This window comes from Neoarius graeffei, chromosome 28 (genome assembly GCF_027579695.1).
Source record: "Neoarius graeffei isolate fNeoGra1 chromosome 28, fNeoGra1.pri, whole genome shotgun sequence".
NCBI classification, from domain to species: domain Eukaryota; kingdom Metazoa; phylum Chordata; class Actinopteri; order Siluriformes; family Ariidae; genus Neoarius; species Neoarius graeffei.
In genome coordinates this window covers 18,151,482-18,173,359 of record NC_083596.1, presented here as the reverse complement: position 1 = coordinate 18,173,359, position 21,878 = coordinate 18,151,482, and the positions used below count along the sequence as shown (strand labels likewise).

Genomic DNA, 21,878 nt, shown 5'->3' with positions numbered 1-21,878 from the left:
TGCAAGAGGCAGCGAGGGATGGATAGACGGACAGACAGGTCAACACACAATCAGATTGACAAACAAAGATCGACAGATGGACGTGTTCGAGTGAAAGTACTGCAGCAGAGGAAGTGATGATTAAGTGATGTGTTGTAGAAGCATGTGATTAGTGCTGCCTTTGCAGACTCACCTTCCTGATGCAGAACTTGCTGAGGCTTTCATTGTAGCGCAGGATGGTGATCTTATTGGGCATTGCAGCACAGATACACATCCCATTCTCAATCTGCAGAACACACACACACAGACATGGATGAAACACTCAGTGCACCAATGAAAACCTTTGTAACACACAAGAGCTCGTTCAACTGCAGCACACAATTTCAGAGAAGGATTTTAGTGCCATGATTGTCACCGGGGTTTGTGATAGGGGTCGACCAATAATCGGCCTGGACGATATATCGGGCCGATATTCTGCATTTTTAGGGTTATCGGTATCGGCCATAATTTCCACCGATATGCCGATAACATGCCTTTTTGCAGCCTATTCGTTCCTAACGCGACTGTCACTGCACGTCCTTTCCTGCACTCGCCTCTCTGAGTTCAAGAACACGGTCCCGCCCACCACAACATCTGATTTCTTGTGAAATGTTTCAAGGCGGCCGTACGGGCACTCGGGCAGAAGCGGCACAAGAGATATAGCCAATCAACACGCGTAGCTAACCGCTGTGAACTGTTTCAAGGCGACCATACGGGCGCTCGGGCAGAAGCGGCACAAGAGATATAGCCAATCAACATGCGTAGCTAACCGCTGTGAACTGTTTCGAGGCGGCCGTACGGGCACTCGGGCAGAAGCAGATCCCACTTCAAGGTAAGGACACGCTGCTTTTGCCACAATAAGTCACAAACACACAAGTTGCAAAAGCACAACATCATTATATGTTTACATTCTTCATCTGCTACTTGTTAAAATTGTCCATTTGCATCTGTGTAGCCACGCAAACTTAGCTTACGGAAGGAAGCACTTGAATTAGCCTACAACCAACTAGTCTCGCTGAAACTACATGTAATGTAAGCAGTCCCCAGCATAACGTAGGTTGCAGTCATTTTTAAATCCCCGTCTGGAAACGTTGTGAATGCGTCAGTAGTTCTACTCGAACAGTAGAATGACAGCCATACAGAGAGGTGGTCAAGGGAAGACGAAATAAAACGTAGTGTTTGTGCTCTGTAGGCTAGCGCAAGCCTACTGGCTATTTGTTATGGTGATGAGTAAACTTCATGACGTGACTCGTGCTCAGAAAGCGCATTGCACTTGTATATGTTAGGTAACTTTATAAAGCGCTATTTGAACATTTAAACAAGCCAGGTGTGATATGGTGCTAGTCAGCTGTGTAATACTGTAGGGAGTTTGTCAGGACGCTTGTTGTGGGCTCAGTAATTAATTGTGTCGTGGATGCACACTTGCTTGGATAAACGCTAATGAACGAAATACATCAATTAAACTCTTGCGCAAGTGATTCTCCTCGCTAGCGCTTCTGATTCGGAAAGCGATATACTCTTAAAGGAGCAGCCGCTCCTAATAGGGAGTGATAGCCTACTTTACTGTATATTTGATTTTACTTTTTAAAAAATGCTGCAGGCAGCTCCCTACACTTGATTTATTTAAAAACTACTTGAAGTTGCTAAGTCTTACTTAGTTCTTAGTGTAAAAGAATCCAGAGTGTATTTTCATTTATTTTCCACTGAAAATGGTGAGCTGTAATATAGTAGGGAGTGATTTATTTTTTTATTGGTGAATATTTATTTTATTTCTCATTTTATTCTAACTAATGTTTGACTTTATTGTACAAATGCTGCTGGCATCTCCCTGCACAAAATTTCATGTTCAATTTTACAATTAAACATATACATTTCATGGATATGAAGGTCTGTGTCAGTGTGTGCTATGTTTAATTTCATGTGAATTATAATGTTTACATTTATCGGTTGCACATATCGGTTATCGGCATCCCAATTCCATAATAATCGGTATCGGCCCTGAAAAAAACATATCGGTCGATCCCTAGTTTGTGACATAAAGGCAAAGGGAACGCAATATTATTCTTCTTCATTTTGCTGGAAACCCAATCAAGTACCATGACTACATTGTTTCCATTACTTCTGACTGCAATCGTAATAGTTGGGAAGATAGGAAAAGTGCTGTTAATGTGATTTTTATTTTTTCACAGTCTGACCGCATATGTGATCAGACTCATATAAGCCTAATAATATGGGCCATTATATTTACCTCTGCCAAGGAGGTTGTGTGTTCGGCACGGTTTGTTTGTCTGATTGTAAACGGGATTGCACAAAACCTGCCAACCCGATTTCTGTGGAAACTTGGTGGAAAGGTATGCGGCATAGGCGAAGGAAGAACCCGTTCAATTCTGGAGCAGATCTGAGGTCACGAGGTTGATCTATAAATTTAGTTTCACTTTCATGAACATTATGAGATTTGGCTTTGGCAGAAGTCTGTGCTCAACAATGCCATACAGTTTAAAACCCAGTAGATGGCAGTAAAGTTCAATTGTGACAAAACATAACCGCTGTAGAAATACGACGGCTCCGTATCACAATCCACATTCACGAATACCAGTAATCACGTAGGCACATAATTCTCATCGTTTTGTATATTCGGACAGATAACGAGGTTGAGGTTGCAGATTTGCATCTCACAGAAGAGTCGACTAACGTCCTTGGTGGAGATCGGAGCTCTCCGAGTGTTCTTGTAGTTTTATTAGAACTGATTTCTGCAGTATTTATAAACTTAATCCGTAGCTATGTTTAGAGTGTAGGAGTGATTATCAGTGGAAATAATTTCTTCATGTTTTCCTGTTCTGTCCCAACAACTACCCTTAGACTTCCATTATAAGTGAGTTTCAGTGAAACAAAACATCTTTTTCATAGGCGGCACGGTGGTGTAGTGGTTAGCACTGTCGCCTCACAGCAAGAAGGTTCTGGGTTTGAGTCCAGCGACCGACGAGGGCCTTTCTGTGCGGAGTTTGCATGTTCTCCCCGTGTCCGCGTGGGTTTCCTCCGGGTGCTCCGGTTTCCCCCACAGTCCAAAGACATGCAGGTTAGGTTAACTGGTGACTCTAAATTGACCGTAGGTGTGAATGAGAGTGTGAATGGTTGTGCGTCTCTATGTGTCAGCCCTGTGATGATCTGGCGACTTGTCCAGGGTGTACCCCGCCTTTCGCCCATAGTCAGCTGGGATAGGCTCCAGCTTGCCCGCGACCCTGCACGGGATAAGCGGTTGCGGATAATGGATGGATCTTTTCATAATGAACGAAAAGATAAGCTTTGTGGTGGAAAATGTCAGCGTATCCCTTTAACATTGATCTTTTTTTTTTATTTCCCAAAGGATATATAATTCAATCCCAAATCCACACCTTGCCAGAGGCAAAAAGATGACATCCCTTCACTGCCTCAAAGATATAAGGACAGAGCTCAGGCTGAGCAGGCAGGTGAGACTGAGACAGAGACTGCTTCACTCTTTTAATCTCCACCAGACACAGAGCTCGCTCCTCTCCTGCACAACACACACGATCAAAGTGTGGTCAGATACAAGTATTCAAAGTACCATTAAAGAAAACTACTCAACACCACTTGACCAATCAGAACAGAGAATCCAACAGCACTGTTTTACAAGAATGGTAGAGTGATTTCTGTGCATGTTATGAGTGTGTGTATACCTGTGATCATGAGCAATTTGTCGAGCTCTTTGAGAATCTGGATTTGGAAGACGGAGGTCAGGCCCGGGATGTGAGTCAGAGAGTTCTTTATCACATTCAGAGCATACAGACCTTCTTCCGAACCCACCATTACAATCTGAAAACAGAAAGACGCAAAGTGACGAGATTGCCAGTTTTGACATTTACACAGCATCGTTTGCAGTGCACTAACCAAATGTCAGACACGCATACATTTTTACAGAACGTGCACAGTGTATCAGCTCAAACGTGTCAATATTTATGGATCTGTCCAATATGAACAGATTGTGGAATATAACGGAATACCTGATCAGTCAGTGGTAAAGTACAGTTGATATCCAAACGGTCATCACCCTCCAGCTTCAGTAAAGAATTTCCCAACAGTTTCTGAATATGAGACAGAAAGGGAGATGAAGATAAAAAACCTGGGCACTAGGTGTATCCTATATAGGAGTACCAGCATGACCACAGGGGCTTTTGCTTATAAAGCCAGAAAGGCGGAAGCATTAAGCAAACCCGTTCCCCTAATCCTGTGCAGACGGGAAGGGTGGCAACATTCATGGGATAAAAAAACAAAAAAAAAAGTGCAACCAACATACTTGTGCGCGCACACAGCAAACGGATACAAACCAGAAACATGCTGAGCTGCAAACTAATAAATACACACATGTGCAGACAAATGTTTTAGAAAGACTGGGATGGTTTAATTCACAGATGCAAAACTGAAAAGCCGTGAGCTGAAAAGTAATACTGAAACACGCTATACTTGTACCACCCTAACCAGCATTAGTATTAATGTAAAATAATAACTGACCCCACATTCTAGGAAAAAAAAAGTCTATTTTCCTTCAGAGACAGATACTGATAGTGACGGTGAATACTGAAAGGGTAAATTTACTTCAAAATTGTCATTTCTTTCTAAAGAAGCTGACATTTATGAAAGACTACAATTCGCGGCACCCTTATGACACAAAGCTAAAATTAGTAAACTGACGCACAAACAGAAAAGGCTGGAGATAGCATTTTGAATATAGTAGTATGGATACATCAGTTGCCCTCACTTTCATAAAATCTGATGCGTTTTTGTTTGGGTGTTCCTTTTCACCAATAAAGACATCCTGTAAAATTTTTTGACCATATTCAAAAGTCTAATGGTGGCACCATGAGGTTCATTTTTTGCCAAAAAAAACGCTTATTTTATGTTTTCGCGTAAGGTTTGAATCACAATGTTGGACTCCATTTATTGATTTCTTGTGACCCAGAGATCATGTTAAGAACCTTTGCAAGGGATTGAGAAGCATTAATGTGATTCATAATACATTTGTATTGTTTAAAAGTAAACTCAGCAAAAATAAAAACTTTACACTCGTTTCAAAGTCAATAATTTGAACATTTTGGAAAATAGGTTTGAAATAACGATTGTATTCAATTATCTGGTCATTAAAGATGCTATAGCATACAGATCATGTTTGTCATGGAATCGGTTCCACCGGAAATGCGACGACAATGTCCATGATCAAAAACTGTGAGTCACAACTTAATGAAATCATGTCAATATCGGGTGTGTCCTCCATGGGCGTTCACAACTGCGATACAACGTCTCCTCATGGATTGGATGATGCGTCTGAACACAGCTTGGGGAATGCGCCGCCATATTTGTACCAATATGGCACCAAGCTCCTGCAAGTTCTGTGGAGGGTTCCAATGGTTCCTGTGGTGCCAGTTTGATGGAGACATGTCTGGAGATTATGGATGGTCTGTCGACTGCATCCCATAACCCTCGCGACGTCAGTGACGGATGTTCCCGTATTCAGCATGCCAATGGCACGTTCACGCTGAATGTTTGACAGTCGTGGCATTGCAAATTAACGAATAATTAACCATAAAACCTTGTTTTTCTGGAGATGACACTCTACTCTGCTACCGTGAGATCAATTGCACGTGTATCAATAGGTCACGTCACTTGTGTCACGTGGAAACGTGATTTTAGCGTGCAGTGCTCTCGCACGTGCTACGTAGGCCCGACCAGTAGAATGAATGTGTGACGTAATGCCCTTGACAATGCATTTAACCATAATCACAACAAGAACTCTTTCAAGAAAAGTTTCTAAACACTATTTGAAAAATAATGAGTGTCAAGTTTTTATTTTATTTGCTGAGTATAGTTGAACAATGATTCAATGAGCAGCTAAAACTCAAACTGTGCTTGATAATATATTTAGAATATGTACTAAAAATGTGTATCTAAGATATTTGGTATACTCTATAAGGTGCCATAATGTTTCATGAAAAGTGATCGAAATTTTGTCATAAGTGTCATAAAATAGCAGCTTTTTCCATAACTTTGAGCTCCTGGCGCCACCATTAAACTTTTGAATTTTGTCAAAATATTTCACCCAGTGTGTTTTCTTACCAAAAGGAACATAAAAACAAAAATGCATCATGATCGGAGGAACTTTTCATTTTTAGGGGGCAATTGATGCACCCTAATCAAAAACAATACAAAAAAGATGCAGCAGAGAATGTAGTTTCCGGAAGAAGCAGTCTTTCACAGCGTCAAAACGATATTTAATAAAGATATTTCTGTTATTTGTGAAGGCCGACTAAAAACTACAGACTCTCCCTGAACTGAACTATATTTCTCTTTCGCACTAGTGTCTTAAAGCCTACATATGCAAAACCGATAACTTCTACCGAATTTACGGCTGGGCAACATAGCTGAAAAATTCATCACGATAAAACGTTTCATTTCAGTCAGTATCGATAATTACTAATAATTTTTAAAAACCTATTTTTAATAATTACCAGGAGAAAAAAAGGTCGAATTTCACCACTTTATTTTGAATTTAAACACCTTACTTTTATCAATTTACTCATCGTACTGTATGCACAGTGTTTCTCACACACAGATTTTATTTGGAGGGCTGCCCAGGAATATATCTGGTGACCCATTTGAGCAAATAAGTATGAAGAATGAGAATATTCTGAGTAATAGATAAATAATAATGAACATAAAGTACTGTATTGATAAAAGGAGCTGTGTTGTACTGGAATGACTGGCCAAATAACCGACCACATGAACGAACCGCTTTCATGCTGTAGACAATCTTAACCAGTGTGCACGTTATTGTCAATGTTACCATGACAACATGGAGCGCTTGAGTCTAGTCAGTGCTTTTTAATAGCACTTTTTTTTAGCCTATTTAACTTACAGTGGTGCTTGAAAGTTTGTGAACCCTTTAGAATTTTCTATATTTCCACATAAATATGACCTAAAACATCATCAGATTTTCACACAAGTCCTAAAAATAGATAAAGAGAACCCAGTTAAATAAATTAGACAAAAATATTATACTTGGTCATTTATTTATTGAGGAAAATGAGCCAATATTACATATCTGTGAGTGGCAAAAGTATGTGAACCTCTAGTAGTTAATTTGAAGGTGAAATTAGAGTCAGGTGTTTTCAATCAATGGGATGACAATCAGGTGTGAGTGGGCAACTGGTTTTATTTAAAGAACAGGGATCTATCAAAATCTGATCTTCACAACACATGTTTGTGGAAGTGTATCATGGCACGAACAAAGGAGATTTCTGAGGACCTCAGAAAAAGCATTGTTGATGCTCATCAGGCTGGAAAAGGTTACAAAACCATCTCTAAAGATTTTGGACTCCACCAATCCACAGTCAGACAGATTGTGTACAAATGGAGGAAATTCGAGACCATTGTTTCCCTCCCCAGGAGTGGTCGACCAACAAAGATCACTCCAAGAGCAAGGCGTGGAATAGTCAGCGAGGTCACAAAGGACCCCAGGGTAACTTCTAAGCAACTGAAGGCCTCTCTCACATTGTCTAATGTTAATGTTCATGAGTCCACCATCAGTAGAACACTGAACAACAATGGTGTGCATGGCAGGGTTGCAAGGAGAAAGCCACTGCTCTCCAAAAAGAACATTGCTGCTCGTCTGCAGTTTGCTAAAGATCATGTGGACAAGCCAGAAGGCTATTGGAGAAATGTTTTGTGGTTGAATGAGACCAAAATAGAACTTTTTGGCTTAAATGATAAGCGCTATGTTTGGAGAAAGGAAAACACTGCATTCCAGCATAAGAACCTTATCCCATCTGTGAAACATGGTGGTGGTAGTATCATGGTTTGGGCCTGTTTTGCTGCATCTGGGCCAGGACGGCTTGCCATCATTGATGGAACAATGTATTCTGAATTATACCAGCGAATTCTAAAGGAAAATATCAGGACATCTGTCCATGAACTGAATCTCAAGAGAAGGTGGGTCATGCAGCAAGACAACGACCCTCAGCACACAAGTCGTTCTACCAAAGAATGGTTAAAGAAGAATAAAGTTAATGTTTTGGAATGGCCGAGTCAAAGTCCTGACCTTAATCCAATGGAAATGTTGTGGAAGGACCTGAAGCAAGCAGTTCATGTGAGGAAACCCACCAACATCCCAGAGTTGAAGCTGTTCTGGACGGAGGAATGGGCTAAAATTCCTCCAAGCCGGTGTGCAGGACTGATCAACAGTTACCGGAAACATTTAGTTGCAGTTATTGCTGCACAAGGGGGTCACGCCAGATACTGAAAGCAAAGGTTCATATACTTTTGCCACTCACAGTTATGTAATATTGGGTCATTTTCCTCAATAAATAAATGATCAAGTATAATATTTTTGTCTCATTTGTTTAACTGAGTTCTCTTTATCTACTTTTAGGACTTGTGTGAAAATCTGATGATGTTTTAGGTCATATTTATGCAGAAATATAGAAAATTCTAAAGGGTTCACTAACTTTCAAGCACCACTGTATTATTAAAAAGGACACAAACGGTCCGTGTACATTTGGTCATTCTATTTTCGTTTCAGTAACAGAAATCAATGTCATTTTTACAGCCGCTAACTTTGTCTTTTCACCTCCATTTGTTTGCCTGTTCCCAACGTAACTCAAGAAGTAGTGAACGGATTGTGATGAAATTTTGAGGAAAGATGAGCCATGGGCCAAGGAACCACTATTTAGATTTTGATGCCAATCCAGATATGTATGCGGACCCAGGATTATTTTTTGTCTTTTCCCAACGTAACTCAAAAAGTAGTGAATGGATTTTGATGAAATTTGGTGTACAGCTTTCGTATTATCCTAGGTTCAAGTGACTTGATTTTTTTATGTTGATGTGTCTTGGCGGAGGTATGTTCTCTACTGAGTGCCCTTCTAGTTGCTTTTTGTGTTTCTTTTCCTACTTTGTAAGTCAAAAATGCGATCGCAAACAAAATAAAAAGACGCGTCCCTTTTTCTGAAGTCTATGGTTGTCACTGATCGCTAACATGCAATCTACTGAGTATCTTGAGCAGAGCAAATTACAATCCACGCAAGAAACTTCCAAATATGATGCAAGATCACATATAGTAGACCATTTTGTAGCAGCAGGTAATACCGGCCCTTTCTGCTTTGTACCACCACAAGTATACTTAAGACCTGTGAGAAACACTGCTCATTTTCTCACTCGATGATGTTTCTGGCGTTTTGCATTTAATTCATTCAAGTGAAACTATCGAACATTTTATTGAGCAACTTTCTTATTATTGAAAACATGTCTATCAATGATACATATGGCTATCGTTTTAATCACCCATGCCTAAATGAATGATCAGTTTACACTGGGAAATTAATTCCCCCTTGGATAATCAGCATCATTCACATCAGTCTCATCACCTGAGATACAAGTCACTGCTGGCATTAAAACACAAGCCTCATCATCATTTCTTCGCTCCACTGATCTCTTGTTCATGCTAACACTGGAGGGGAGAAAAGCACGGATTCATTCTAGTCAGTTCTGTTGATTCAAGTTCTCATAAATTTTTTTATTAGGTCATTTTAAAAAACTCATCATCTTCACAGTGTGGACGCACTCTTCTTTGTTTTGATGATGACCTGATAGTAACGTTTTGATAGGTAGTATGTGATTACAAACTCAAAAAAATTAGTCTTATGTCTGTTTTGCCATGGCATTTAAATGTTCAAGAACTCAATCGAACCGTGAGGAGGACACACTTACCTGGGCAGACTGACTGTTTTTACAATATAATCTTTGCAGGCAGATGCCAAAGGAAGGTTAGAAAGTAGGACCTGACTGATAAGGGATTTTTTTTTGGTGCTGATACCAATAAAAAAGATGTGTGATTTCCAACAACCGATATTTTCCGATACTCACCCCTCAAAAAAAAAGAGCTTTATTCAAGATAGAAAAAAAAATCATTGAAAATGCCTTAAAATATTGTGAATAGTACCAAAATGGTCACGTGAGCCTGAAAGTTTTAAAATTATTTTAAACTACATACACACACGCACACAACGGAATTACTTTAATTAGGCCTAAATACATAGCTATAGACATAACTTTACATCTGGAAACATGCACATTTATTAGTCATGTTTTCAAGGTATAGCCTAATTAACTTGGGGGGGAAAAGTTTAATCCATCTTCATCACTCAAATATAACACAGGTGACGTTAATAGCGGAAATACTTTTGGATACTTTATTAATTTATTTATATAGGAAGTGTACAAAAATAATTTCAGCTGAAACTAAAAATATGATTTGTACATATATGCCATTACTTTATGTGTACAATTGAAACTGACTTTTATAGCCGATTGCCTACATCTGTTTGAGTCTGCTTGGGTCCGCTGATTGTTGTGATTTGTGGTGTTCCAAAACACGCGTGTTGCCAGTAGTTGCAGTGTGCCCTCTGGTGGACAAACTATGCAATGGAAACCCTCATAACATGGTTAAAGGATCCATTTTCGGTCTCCGTTTCCTTTATAATTGTCATTTACCAGCAATTATAAACCCTGATACCGATTTATCAGCAATTAGCTCATATCGGCCAATAATACTGGCACACAGATTTATTGGTCAGGCTCTATTAGAAAGTAACCTAAATAAAGTAATTTCCACATAATTTCAAAACAAAATGCATTCCTGTTTTCCCAAAGTATATATAACATGAAATATATTATTGGCAGAAAATGTAATTTTGTCCAAAATGTTTGGTTTTTTTGGTGTTTTCGAGAAATTTGAATGATATCGCCCTATTATATAAATGGTCTATTTGTTAGAAAAGCCCTCCATTGTTCACTAAAAGCTGAGATTATTGATATAACCTTATAGGATAACCAGCTCCTAATATGTTAAAGAAATTAATGAGATTTATTTTTATGGACATTTACGGGGCGGCACGATGGTGTAGCACTGTTGCCTCACAGCAAGAAGGTTCTGGGTTCAAGCCCAGTGGCTGACAGAGGCCTTTCTGTGCGGAGTTTGCATGTTCTCCCCGTGTCCGCGTGGGTTTCCTCCGGGTTTTCCGGTTTCCCCCACAGTCCAAAGACATGCAGGTTAGGTTAACTGGTGACTCTAAATTGACCGTAGGTGTGAATGGTTGTTTGTCTCTATGTGTCAGCCCTGCAATGAACTGGCAACTTGTCCAGGGTGTACCCCGCCTCTCGCCCATAGTCAGCTGGGATAGGCTCCAGCTTGCCCGCAACCCTGCACAGGATAAGCAGCTACAGATAATGGATGGATGGATGGATATTTAAGGACAAACAAAAATAGCGACATGACCTGGGCAGAAAATGAGTTTGGCTTTAATTGAGGATGTGAATGTGTCTCACATGAATATTTGGGTGAGTATGGAGAAGAAAATGAGTAGGACACAATCCAAGCAGCAGGCAAACTCAAATAAAGCTGGAGGCCTGAAATGGGTTTACCTGTACTAGTGGAGAGAGAGTCTTCTGTCGTTTAGCTACACCTGCCTACAGCAGTGATCATATAACACACACGTCACAGATCACACGTTAGATTAGATTGGAGTGGATTAGTAGCACACAAACTGATCAACTAAGGGATAAAACTGGAATTAAACACAGTGTCAGTGATGTGACCGGAAACAATGTCATGTTAATTCTGTACATTAAGTCATAGGTGTACAATAAATAAGGTCTATTTGGATAGGACTATTTTTACATGGATTACTGGAGTAATTTCATGCTTTAGAGGTGTTATGTGGTTTTAATCCCGTCCAGTTCTGTGATGTTAGTGTTTTCCACCATCCAAACCCCCCTGCTCCTCACAAAACCTTTCCGAAATAACTCCTGGTTCTCTGTGAACCCAACTGTGGTTTGAAAACTGCAGTTCTGTTTGGATAAACAACTCCGCAGCTTCACAAACAGACATTGCCTTTTGCGCTTGGACATTTTTACATCACGTCGTGTTTACTTGTCCGTAGAAACTTTAGACTTCTGCCAATTAGAAAATAAAGAGCTTTGAAAAATATTTAGTTGAAATGGGTCAAATTACTTTATTGATAGACTGGAAGCCCGATTATAAGTTAAATGATCAACCAAAGAAAAGAAAAAAAATGTAATGCTACAGTAAATATACAGCCTTACTTTATTTCCATGTTACAAAACCATTCAAGCAACATGTTCATAAATGTAAAATTGATGCAGGACATTATATTACATACATCACCTTTTAAAATATAATAGTGCTATGATCATGAAAATCTACTCACTGCATCAGACTCTGATTTTTCTCGGGAGCTCCTGCTGCCAGCGACCACTGACTCCAGAACAGCCACCCAGCGCTGTTTATCAGGGAAACTGGGGGCCATGAAGTAGAGCGACTGACCAGGCCAACATGTCGTGTGTGGATGAGACTCAAGCTTCAGCACGTATGGAATATCTGCCCACACACAATGTATAAAACATTTAAACATTTTCTTGTTGGGTGAATGAAGTACTGCTATCTCTTGTCACAGTTAAACCACGGTCGAGTTGTACGAGCTCTCTTCCGCAACACAGTCAGACTAAATACAGTGGTGCTTGAAAGTTTGTGAACCCTTTAGAATTTTCTAGATTTCTGCATAAATATGACCTAAAACGTCATCAGATTTTCACACAAGTCCTAAAAGTAGATAAAGAGAACCCAGTTAAACAAATGAGACAAAAATATTATACTTGGTCATTTATTTATTGAGGAAAATTATCCAAGATTACATATCTGTGAGTGGCCAAAGTGTGCGAACCTCTAGGATTAGCAGTTAATTTGAAGGTGAAATTAGAGTCAGGTGTTTTCAATCAATGGGATGACAATCAGGTGTGAGTGGGCAACCGGTTTTATTTAAAGAACAGGGATCTGTCAAAGTCTGATCTTCACAACACATGTTTGTGGAAGTGTATCATGGTACGAACAAAGGAGATTTCTGAGGACCTCAGAAAAAGCGTTGTTGATGCTCATCAGGCTGGAAAAGGTTACAAAACCATCTCTAAAGAGTTTGGACTCCACCAATCCACAGTCAGACAGATTGTGTACAAATGGAGGAAATTCAAGACCATTGTTACCCTCCCCAGGAGTGGTCGACCAACAAAGATCACTCCAAGAGCAAGGCGTGGAATAGTCGGCGACATCACAAAGAACCCCACGGTAACGTCTAAGCAACTGAAGGCCTCTCTCACACTGGCTAATGTTAATGTTCGTAAGTCCACCATCAGGAGAACACTGAACACCAAATGGTGTGCATGGTAGGGTTGTAAGGAGAAAGCCACTGCTCTCCAAAAAGAACAATGCTGCTCGTCTGCAGTTTGCTAAAGATCACGTGGACAAGCCAGAAGGCTATTGGAAAAATGTTTTGTGGACGGGTGAGACCAGAATAGAACTTTTTGGTTTAAATGAGAAGCGTCATGTTTGGAGAAAGGAAAACACTGCATTCCAGCATAAGAACCTTATCCCATCTATGAAACATGGTGGTGGTAGTATCATGGTTTGGGCCTGTTTTGCTGCATCTGGGCCAGGACGGCTTGCCATCATCGATGGAACAATGAATTCTGAATTATACCAGCGAATTCTAAAGGAAAACGTCAGGACATCTGTCCATGAACTGAATCTCAAGAGAAGACGGGTCATGCAGCAAGACAACAACCCTAAGCACACAAGTTGTTCTACCAAAGAACGGTTAAAGAAGAATAAAATTAATGTTTTGGAATGGCCAAGTCAAAGTCCTGACCTTAATCCAATCGAAATGTTGTGGAAGGACCTGAAGCGAGCAGTTCATGTGAGGAAACCCACCAACATCCCAGAGTTGAAGCTGTTCTGTACGGAGGAACGGGCTAAAATTCCTCCAAGCCGGTGTGCAGGACTGATCAACAGTTACCACAAACGTTTAGTTGCAGTAATTGCTGCACAAGGGGGTCACGCCAGATACTGAAAGCAAAGGTTCACATCCTTTTGCCGCTCACAGATATGTAACATTAGCTCATTTTCCTCAATAAATAAATGACCAAGTATAATATTTTTTTGTCTCATTTGTTTAACTGGGTTCTTTTTATCTACTTTTAGGACTTGTGTGAAACTCTGATGCTGTTTTAGGTCATATTTATGCAGAAATATAGAAAATTCTAAAGGGTTCACAAACTTCCAAGCAACACTGTAGGTAGGTAAGAACTGTGCTACTTTTTCACGTGTGCTACTTTTTCATGTCAGCATATCAAGCGCTCCGGTCAGTGCTTTCACGTGAACACAAACTGAAACGCAATCCAGTGTAAAATTACATCAAGGGAGTCGAATGAACAAGCCCAAAGAGCAAAATGATGTTAGAAACCCAACAGATGTGTGCTCAGACCCGAACCTGACTTTGCAGTGTTGATGAGCTCGGAGGCTCCCACAGCTCCATGTACCGTCACCTCACCATCAGGTAAACAGAGTTCAAACTCTTCCTGTGGCTTCACTGAATCTGAAACACACACACAGCTATTATTTACACTTCCACAAATCTTATCCATAATTGTTGGTCATGTATATTTACAGAAAGGCATGGTTAGTTTGTTTTAAGCTCTCGGACCAGCGATGCAGCGAGGAAATGAAAACGGCAATCGCACAAAAGTTCGCTGGAGGAAATTTTACTGAATGAGCGCTGCGGGAACAATGGCTAATCAGCTCAAAGGCTAATCAGGTTGACTTTTAACGACAGAGCATGCTTCTCTAGCCAATAACAGGCTGGATTGGTGCCCAAAGTGTTTCATATTCTTCTTACATCCCGAAGCAATTTCACAGCAATCAATTTACGTAGCTATAAAAAGTTGCTCCATCACTTTTTCTTGAATTTACTAAGACCAAAAAACGATGCAGCTTGGTACTGAAAAAACACAATCCTCCATCCTGAAGACATTACCGCTTACTGTTACTCCTGACACTGAAGACTCCTTCCATAAATGTTAACTCAAAGCTTCACCGTATCAACGATTACTATGATTTCTTTGTGAAATCTGTTGAATCTGTTTATTAGCACACGTAGATTACAAGGTGTACAATGTGTGGTATAAAAATCTTTCATTCAGACCCTTGCAATGATCCCAGAACGTTTACCTTGAGCCAAAAAACTAAGCACAGTGCTGCTGGCAAGCTGTAGTGAGAGACGGACAGAATGCGCCACTGCTGCATGTAATAATGTACAGATAAGGTTTCAGCATGATTCAAACGATTTATTCAAATTTTGTCCGTTTATTTGACTGCATTTAGTCATCTCTCTCTCTCTCTCTCTTTTTTTAAATATTCTATCATATCTAATTGTTTCCTCTCTGTCATCTTTGCATGCTAACATTTTAAATGCTCTGCAAAGCAATCTGTAATCTTATTCTTAAACAGTGCTAAATAAATCAATCACGCAACACGCCAGGCGGCTGCAGGACACCTGTTAATAAATCACAGCTGTGGTGTCTGTATTTCATTAACATGCATGCATACTGCACACGCACAGCGAAGGGCACATATACTGAAGCTGTTAAATACCTTCTCTGGGTTCTGACTCGTAGATGGAGAGTTTAGTTCCATCCAGAACGACATACTTGCTCTCCCAGCCCTGCTGACCACGCTTCCCATTCCTGCAATGTGTTTGCAACAAATATGTATTAACAATAGACCCCTTTGCAGTAAATGTCATTCATACGAAAGCGGAAATTGCGCACGCAGCCTGGACCCAAAAAAGACTCAGAAATGCCTAGTTGTTGTGTTTTCGGGTGTCAGAATCGTAGCAGTGATGGGGTTAAAATGTTCAGAATTCCAGCAGGATCTCACCCATTCCAAAAAAAATCGCCGACGTCTATGACTACAAGCCATCAAACGTGTAGACTGGGATGAAAGCACCATCAAAAATGCGCGGGTTTGCAGCGCCCACTTCATCACAGGTAAGATCAGGCTATTTATTAAATCTTTCTTTTTTATTCTTTCTAGTCTTCGTTTATTGATGTAGCAAAATACTTTGGTAACGTTTGTCTGATTAGCTGGGTCATAGTTACACAATGTAATGAATATTGTTAGCATGTTAACTTAGCATGCAATTTTGTTTGTAGGAGAGGTCTCGCTTGACTCAAGCAGTCCAGATTTTGTGCCATCATTATTTGTGTATGCCGAAAATCACAATTTTAAAGCGAGGATGGAAAGGTGAACTTGTGTGCCCTCACTCTAAATGCCAACTTACGTTGACTGCTCTAACCTAGCTCCCGCCCCGTTCAGTTTCATTTCTGCTCTCTGCCTCTCGCTTTTTACGCAGCTCTGATTTCTCTTCGCTGCACTCTTTACACTATCATTCCTTTCATGCCATTACCTCCTGCAAATTGCTGTTTAGTGTTGGGATTTGCTGTTGTAGCTAAAGCCACATTGCCATCACATCACTGGCATAATTTGATTAAAACAAAATGAATATGAATGTCCCATTGTTAATCAAGTTGTACATGCCCGCACATAACATAATCATATGCGTCTAAAGACTTGTAGGCACGAAGTTTTTCGTGGGTGTACACTGAAGTCTTGTCAATAAGGTACGAGTATATATCTGGCCATTGTATACCAGGGAACTTACCAACATCGTCCGTCCACTCTTTAATTAAATACGGATCCGGGAGGTGATGTCCACTTGTTAGAGTTAACTTATTTATGTAGCATTCTCGATCTTGTAACGACAATTGTTTGGCATAATCTGACAGCTCATAATGCCGGTCTATGGGCAGCGCCATTGTTTCTGGGTCCAGGCTGCGCGTGCATCCTGGCAACGGTCGGTTTGTTTACAAACATGCGAAGGGGTCTATATACAGCTTCCATTTATAGCCAGTGTGTATGATGCAAGTATGGCATACAAGAACAGATCTAATGTCTTTTATCTTTTGCTGCTGGTATGGTGCATCATAGACATGGGCGCCGCCAGGGGGGGAAAGGTTAGAACAATTCTAGGGGCCCAGCACTGCCATGGGGCCCTTTAAGGGGCTGATAATATGCTTTTAATGATTTTAATAAGACTTTTGAAATAACAACAATGCAATATTCCATCTGGTAAAATGAGCTAATTGAACAAGGTTGTCTATTTCTTGAGCTCTTCAACATATTGTCATTTAACCCTCCCCCTTTTGCGAAGTGGTACGGTCCAGTTCTGGTAGAAGCGCGATGCGTCAAATCTGTGTGCTGATCAGTGCAACGCTACTTGCTGCTGTGTCGCGGTGCAGCAGCCAGCCAGCCAGCAGTGGAGTGCGTACAGTCTATGATCGCTAAATATGAAGAGTGGCTGTCAAAAACGTAAAGAAAGGCAGCTGAAAGCTGAGAGGGACCGGAGAGGCAGGCAACTGCTCACTCTGTTTTTCCCAAAGAAAGGTAGCTATCGCTCACGTGTGTTCAAAATATTAGCGAATGGTAAATGAACAGTATGAACGTGGTTGGATTAGCCTATCAAGAGAACACTTTTACAGTTTGTACAGTGACATTTTTTCCATTTTAATAACTGAACTGACTTGTGTGATAAACAAGATGAAATATTACGTTATGCTGGTGCTAATAACTAGTGCTAATAACCAGTTTCATAACTAATGGGGTGCCCTAAATATGCACAGATTCAGCCTCAGGGGGACCTCCACCCTACCAAACCACTGAACCCCCCTTTGGAGGAGGTGGTAAGCAGCAATACAACCCATAAATGCTTTCGGATTGCTGCTTTTGTTGAAAGTTGGGGGGCCCAAAATTCTAATCTTTCATGGGGCCCAAAATTTCTGGCGGTGCCCCTGATCATAGATATACATACAGTGCATTGATAAAAGGTTTAATTGAACTTAAATGCAGAATACCTAATTTAAAAACAAGATCAACTGTGAGCTACTGCTCACTTACGAATCCCCCCAACAAATAATTAACCCTGAAACGAGTAAGTAAAGAGCAGCGTTCTCCCCAGGGATTTCAAATAGCATCCTGGTAAACTGTCACTTTGAAATAGCATTTTGCTTCTTGATATAGCATCAAAATCCACCCTATATGTTTCGCGAATACATTCAGTCGGTAAACAAGAAGCCGATGTGCGACAGACCTGAAAACGGTATACACGGTATAGAACCCCAAGCTGAAACTCGGTACCAAATATCAAGCAGTTGTGATTTGTAGTTGCTGAGAAAAGTGTTACAAAAATTTTGTAAATCCACGCTATAGGTTTGACAAATACATTAAGTCGGTAAACAGGAAGTCGATGTGCGACAGACCTGGAAACGGTACACACGGTATAGAACTCCAAGCTGAAGTTTGGTATCAAGTGGCTATGATTTGTGGTTGCTGAGAAAAAGGGTGTTTCAGACGGACAGAGATACGGATGGACAGAGGTAAACCAGTAAACCCCACCATCCTTCAGAGTGGGGGTATAAAAAGCAAACAAACAGCACAACTAAATCAAATGCACCATAAACCCCCTGAATTTAGACCCTGCTTCATTCTCAGTTTCTTTTATCCTACTTGTGTTGCTCCTACCTAGGCTGCTTCATCCAGCCTTCCAGGCGCACATGTCCAGAAGCTTCTTTGACCTGCAGGGCTGGTGAGTTGGCCTTGTCCCTGCACAGAGCCTCAGAGAAGTGGGTGGCGTACTCTGGGGGCAGGCCACATGTAGCAGGAAGACAGGGGGAGCACTTAGGGTGGCACAGAGTATGACATTCTGAGAGAGAGAGAGAGAGAGAGAGAGAGAGAGAGAGAGGTGGGGTGGATTTAAATATTACAAAGTAAGGAATAAAACTTGACAGGGTGCGCTATGATAAGAAAATAACCAAGTGTTTCATTCCTCTTATATCACATTTTCCAACACTAATAACTGCTAATTTATTGAAGAACATGTACTTTTTATCCATTTATAGTTACACTTCGGGCCTCTGCATGCTCTTGCGACAAGGCTTTCGCAGATAGCTTTTCACAGACAGTTGTAATTTATCGTTGAGCGGGGAGTAATAGGCGTGCGCGATGTTATTCACCGCCACAACGCAAGGGGGCGCGAAGTCGCGAAATCGCTAGGAGTAGTTGGTGGGTGTGGTTAGTGGAGTGTTTATCCTCCGGTTACTTATAATGACCAGAACTGGAGTCGTATAGATGTACGTACTTCCTCACTTCCTCGATCAACCGCTCTTCGTGCTGCTCCATCTTCGCTCGTGTTTTTAAAAATGGCGGTCGTGAAAACAAAACAAACCGGGAAAGTAGGGAAGCGGAAGTGCGTGTACAGTGGATGTAGAGTGGACCAATCGGAGCCCTCTTGTCTGCGAGGCTTCTGCGGTGGTCACAATTTTTGGGAGGTGCGCACAGAGCGTCTGCGAAGGTGGGGGGGGCTACGCAGACGCTGTCTGCGACACCGTCTGCGAGGACTGGGTTGTCAGCATAAATTGGCCTTTAATGTTATGGAATGCTCCTGTAATCATGTTCTAGCAGTATACCGTCTTTCCCTAAGAAGACTTTCTTGGGAAATGTATAGCTTTACCTCTGGCTGTTACAAAGCACGGACACTGGAGACTCCTTACAAGAATGCTAAATCAATATCTCTTTACAGAAAACTCAATCAGATTGGTTTATGTCGAGTGTCTGCCATACAAGCCCCTTGTTGCAAGAATTGTGCTGTCGTCATAAATTCATCAACATTTTCTGACCAATCAGAATAAAAAACATGATATTATATATATAAAAACACAACTCAATATGTACCTTCATATTTATTGGCACCGTTATAGTTTTTCTTGACCTTCTGACAGGAAAAAAAAAAAAAATCCCAAACTGTTAAGACTCTGTTACAGTATATTTTAAAAAGTAAGTGCATATGTAAAAGTGTACCCAGGCAGGTTGCAGCCTGTCTGCCGAAGTGCACGGTGTCCAGGCAGACTGAACATTTGGCTGCTCTCATGTTGAGTCCCACTGTAAAGCGATGAGGAATGTTATGGTGCATCCTCTCCTTCACACGCCGCCCGTACTCTAAAGAGAAAGACGGTGTGTGAGAAAAAGAAAGTGCGTGGCGTATCAGAGTTAGATAATGAGTTCAGCCCCGCTGTATTGAAGGGAAAATACAAAACATGGGAAAGAGCATGTGACATGGGATACAGAACAAGTCATGGTGTGGCTACATGTCACCTCATCTCTGAACTCAAATAATCTAAATTCATGCAGACTTAAATCATTATTGCAGGTATTCTGCCCAACTTCCAAAGCATCGCTCAACCATGCAGCCTTACGTTAATGCCATTATGTGGCCATTTAACTGACACCTATGTGATATTCTGCAAATGCAATCTTGTCCTATACATAAAGACACGATGACACCCTTTATTATGTTCCGAGCTTCCTTTAGCACCCTACATTTAAGGTAAATCTTCCTTTTAATTTCCTGTTATTAGAAGTGCAGCTTATACGCTCAAACAGTTCAGCCTGCTTGCAATATTTAGATTGATGCCGAAGCCTATAAACGGTACACTCACTAGTCACTTTAATAGTACCACATCCTCACAACACTCCTGCTCATTCATGCAATCACACAGAAACAAAATCACGAGAGAAACAAAATCGGAGGAGAACGGACAGACTGACTTGAGCAGACAAGAGGTCTACGGCAACTCAAATAGCCACGCTTTACAACCGTGCTGAACAGAAAAGCATTTCAGAAGGACAACACAATGCACCTTGAACCAGATGGGCTACAGTAGAAGACGACAACCAAATTCCCGTTCTTGTCTAGATTTTTTTGGGGGCTTTTTACACCTTTACTGGAAAGAACAGTGTAGAGACAGGAAATGAGTGGGAGAGAGAGACGGGGAGGGATCGGGAAATGACCTCGGGGCGGAATCGAACCCGGGTCCCCAGATTTATGGTATGGCGCCTTATCCACCTGAGCCACGACGCCCCCTCCCCCCCGTTCTTGTCTAATACGAGTGAAACCTGATGTGGTCTTCTGCTGAACAATAACTGAAGCTCTTGACCTGCAGCTGCCCGATTTTACGCCTTGTGACGCTGCCGCATGATTGACTGAATGGATAATTGCATGAATGAGCAGGTGTAACTAATAAAATGGCTGGCGCGAGTATGTATAACCAGAGCTTGCACAGGAAATAGGGAGAGGAAAGGGCGGAGTTTGTTTTCTACAGATGCTATTCACATGCAGAGATCCGTGCACTCCAGGAACAAGAAGAAGTAGTAGAAACAAAGCCAGCAAAATAGTGAAAGGGGGAAAAAAAAAAAGATGAGGAAGGAAGATCAGGGAGGACTGAAGTCCTAAAAGCGACGTTAAAAACAACTGCCAAAGCTGTTAAAAAAAAAAAGTTCAAATCTCATTCTAGAGCCAGTGGCAGAGCCCTGCATGCTTCATGGAAATGACAGTCTATTCTCAATTATTAGATTAAAGACAATCAAGAGCTTCGATGCAGAGAGAAACTGAAAGAAAGAGCATGAAGAGGTGCACTTAGGGAGACTCAAAGAATGGTGCAATGCTTGGGCCAGAGAAGAGAAGGGAGAAAAAAAAAAAAAAGAGAGAGAGGCTTACTCCACTATGCACAGACAACGGCAAATTATTTCACCTCTTTGTGCAGTTCTAGAGATTTAACGCTAATAATATAATTAATTCATATATTAGACACAATAACTGTGCCATAATGATGTTCATAAAAGGTCTTTAGTATGATTCATCGCTATTTAAACGCCCCAGTTGGCAACAAAAGACGTCTCTAAGTTTGTTGAATCACATTTTATTGGCGACCGGCACTCTAGTGAGAAACAGGATGCACCATCCACGATCATACATTTTACATTTCTGTTTTAAAGC

At 41.0% G+C, this 21,878-nt stretch overlaps 1 protein-coding gene across 4 annotated transcripts in view; it reads right to left on the bottom strand.

The window, feature by feature from the left end:
- Positions 1-21,878, bottom strand: part of cita (citron rho-interacting serine/threonine kinase a) — a 213,702-nt gene that overhangs the window by 12,849 nt on the left and 178,975 nt on the right. For 2 of the 4 annotated variants that reach the window (XM_060912899.1, XM_060912900.1), the window contains 10 exons: positions 19,904-20,041; positions 18,569-18,749; positions 15,584-15,675; positions 14,424-14,528; positions 12,312-12,481; positions 11,506-11,550; positions 4,038-4,118; positions 3,714-3,849; positions 3,411-3,550; positions 173-265 (listed from right to left, as the gene is read on the bottom strand). In XM_060912899.1, the coding sequence (XP_060768882.1) occupies positions 173-265; positions 3,411-3,550; positions 3,714-3,849; positions 4,038-4,118; positions 11,506-11,550; positions 12,312-12,481; positions 14,424-14,528; positions 15,584-15,675; positions 18,569-18,749; positions 19,904-20,041 (1,181 nt within the window). The remainder of the gene's footprint in view (positions 1-172; positions 266-3,410; positions 3,551-3,713; positions 3,850-4,037; positions 4,119-11,505; positions 11,551-12,311; positions 12,482-14,423; positions 14,529-15,583; positions 15,676-18,568; positions 18,750-19,903; positions 20,042-21,878) is intronic. The other 2 variants (XM_060912901.1, XM_060912902.1) reach the window with 1 other exon arrangement.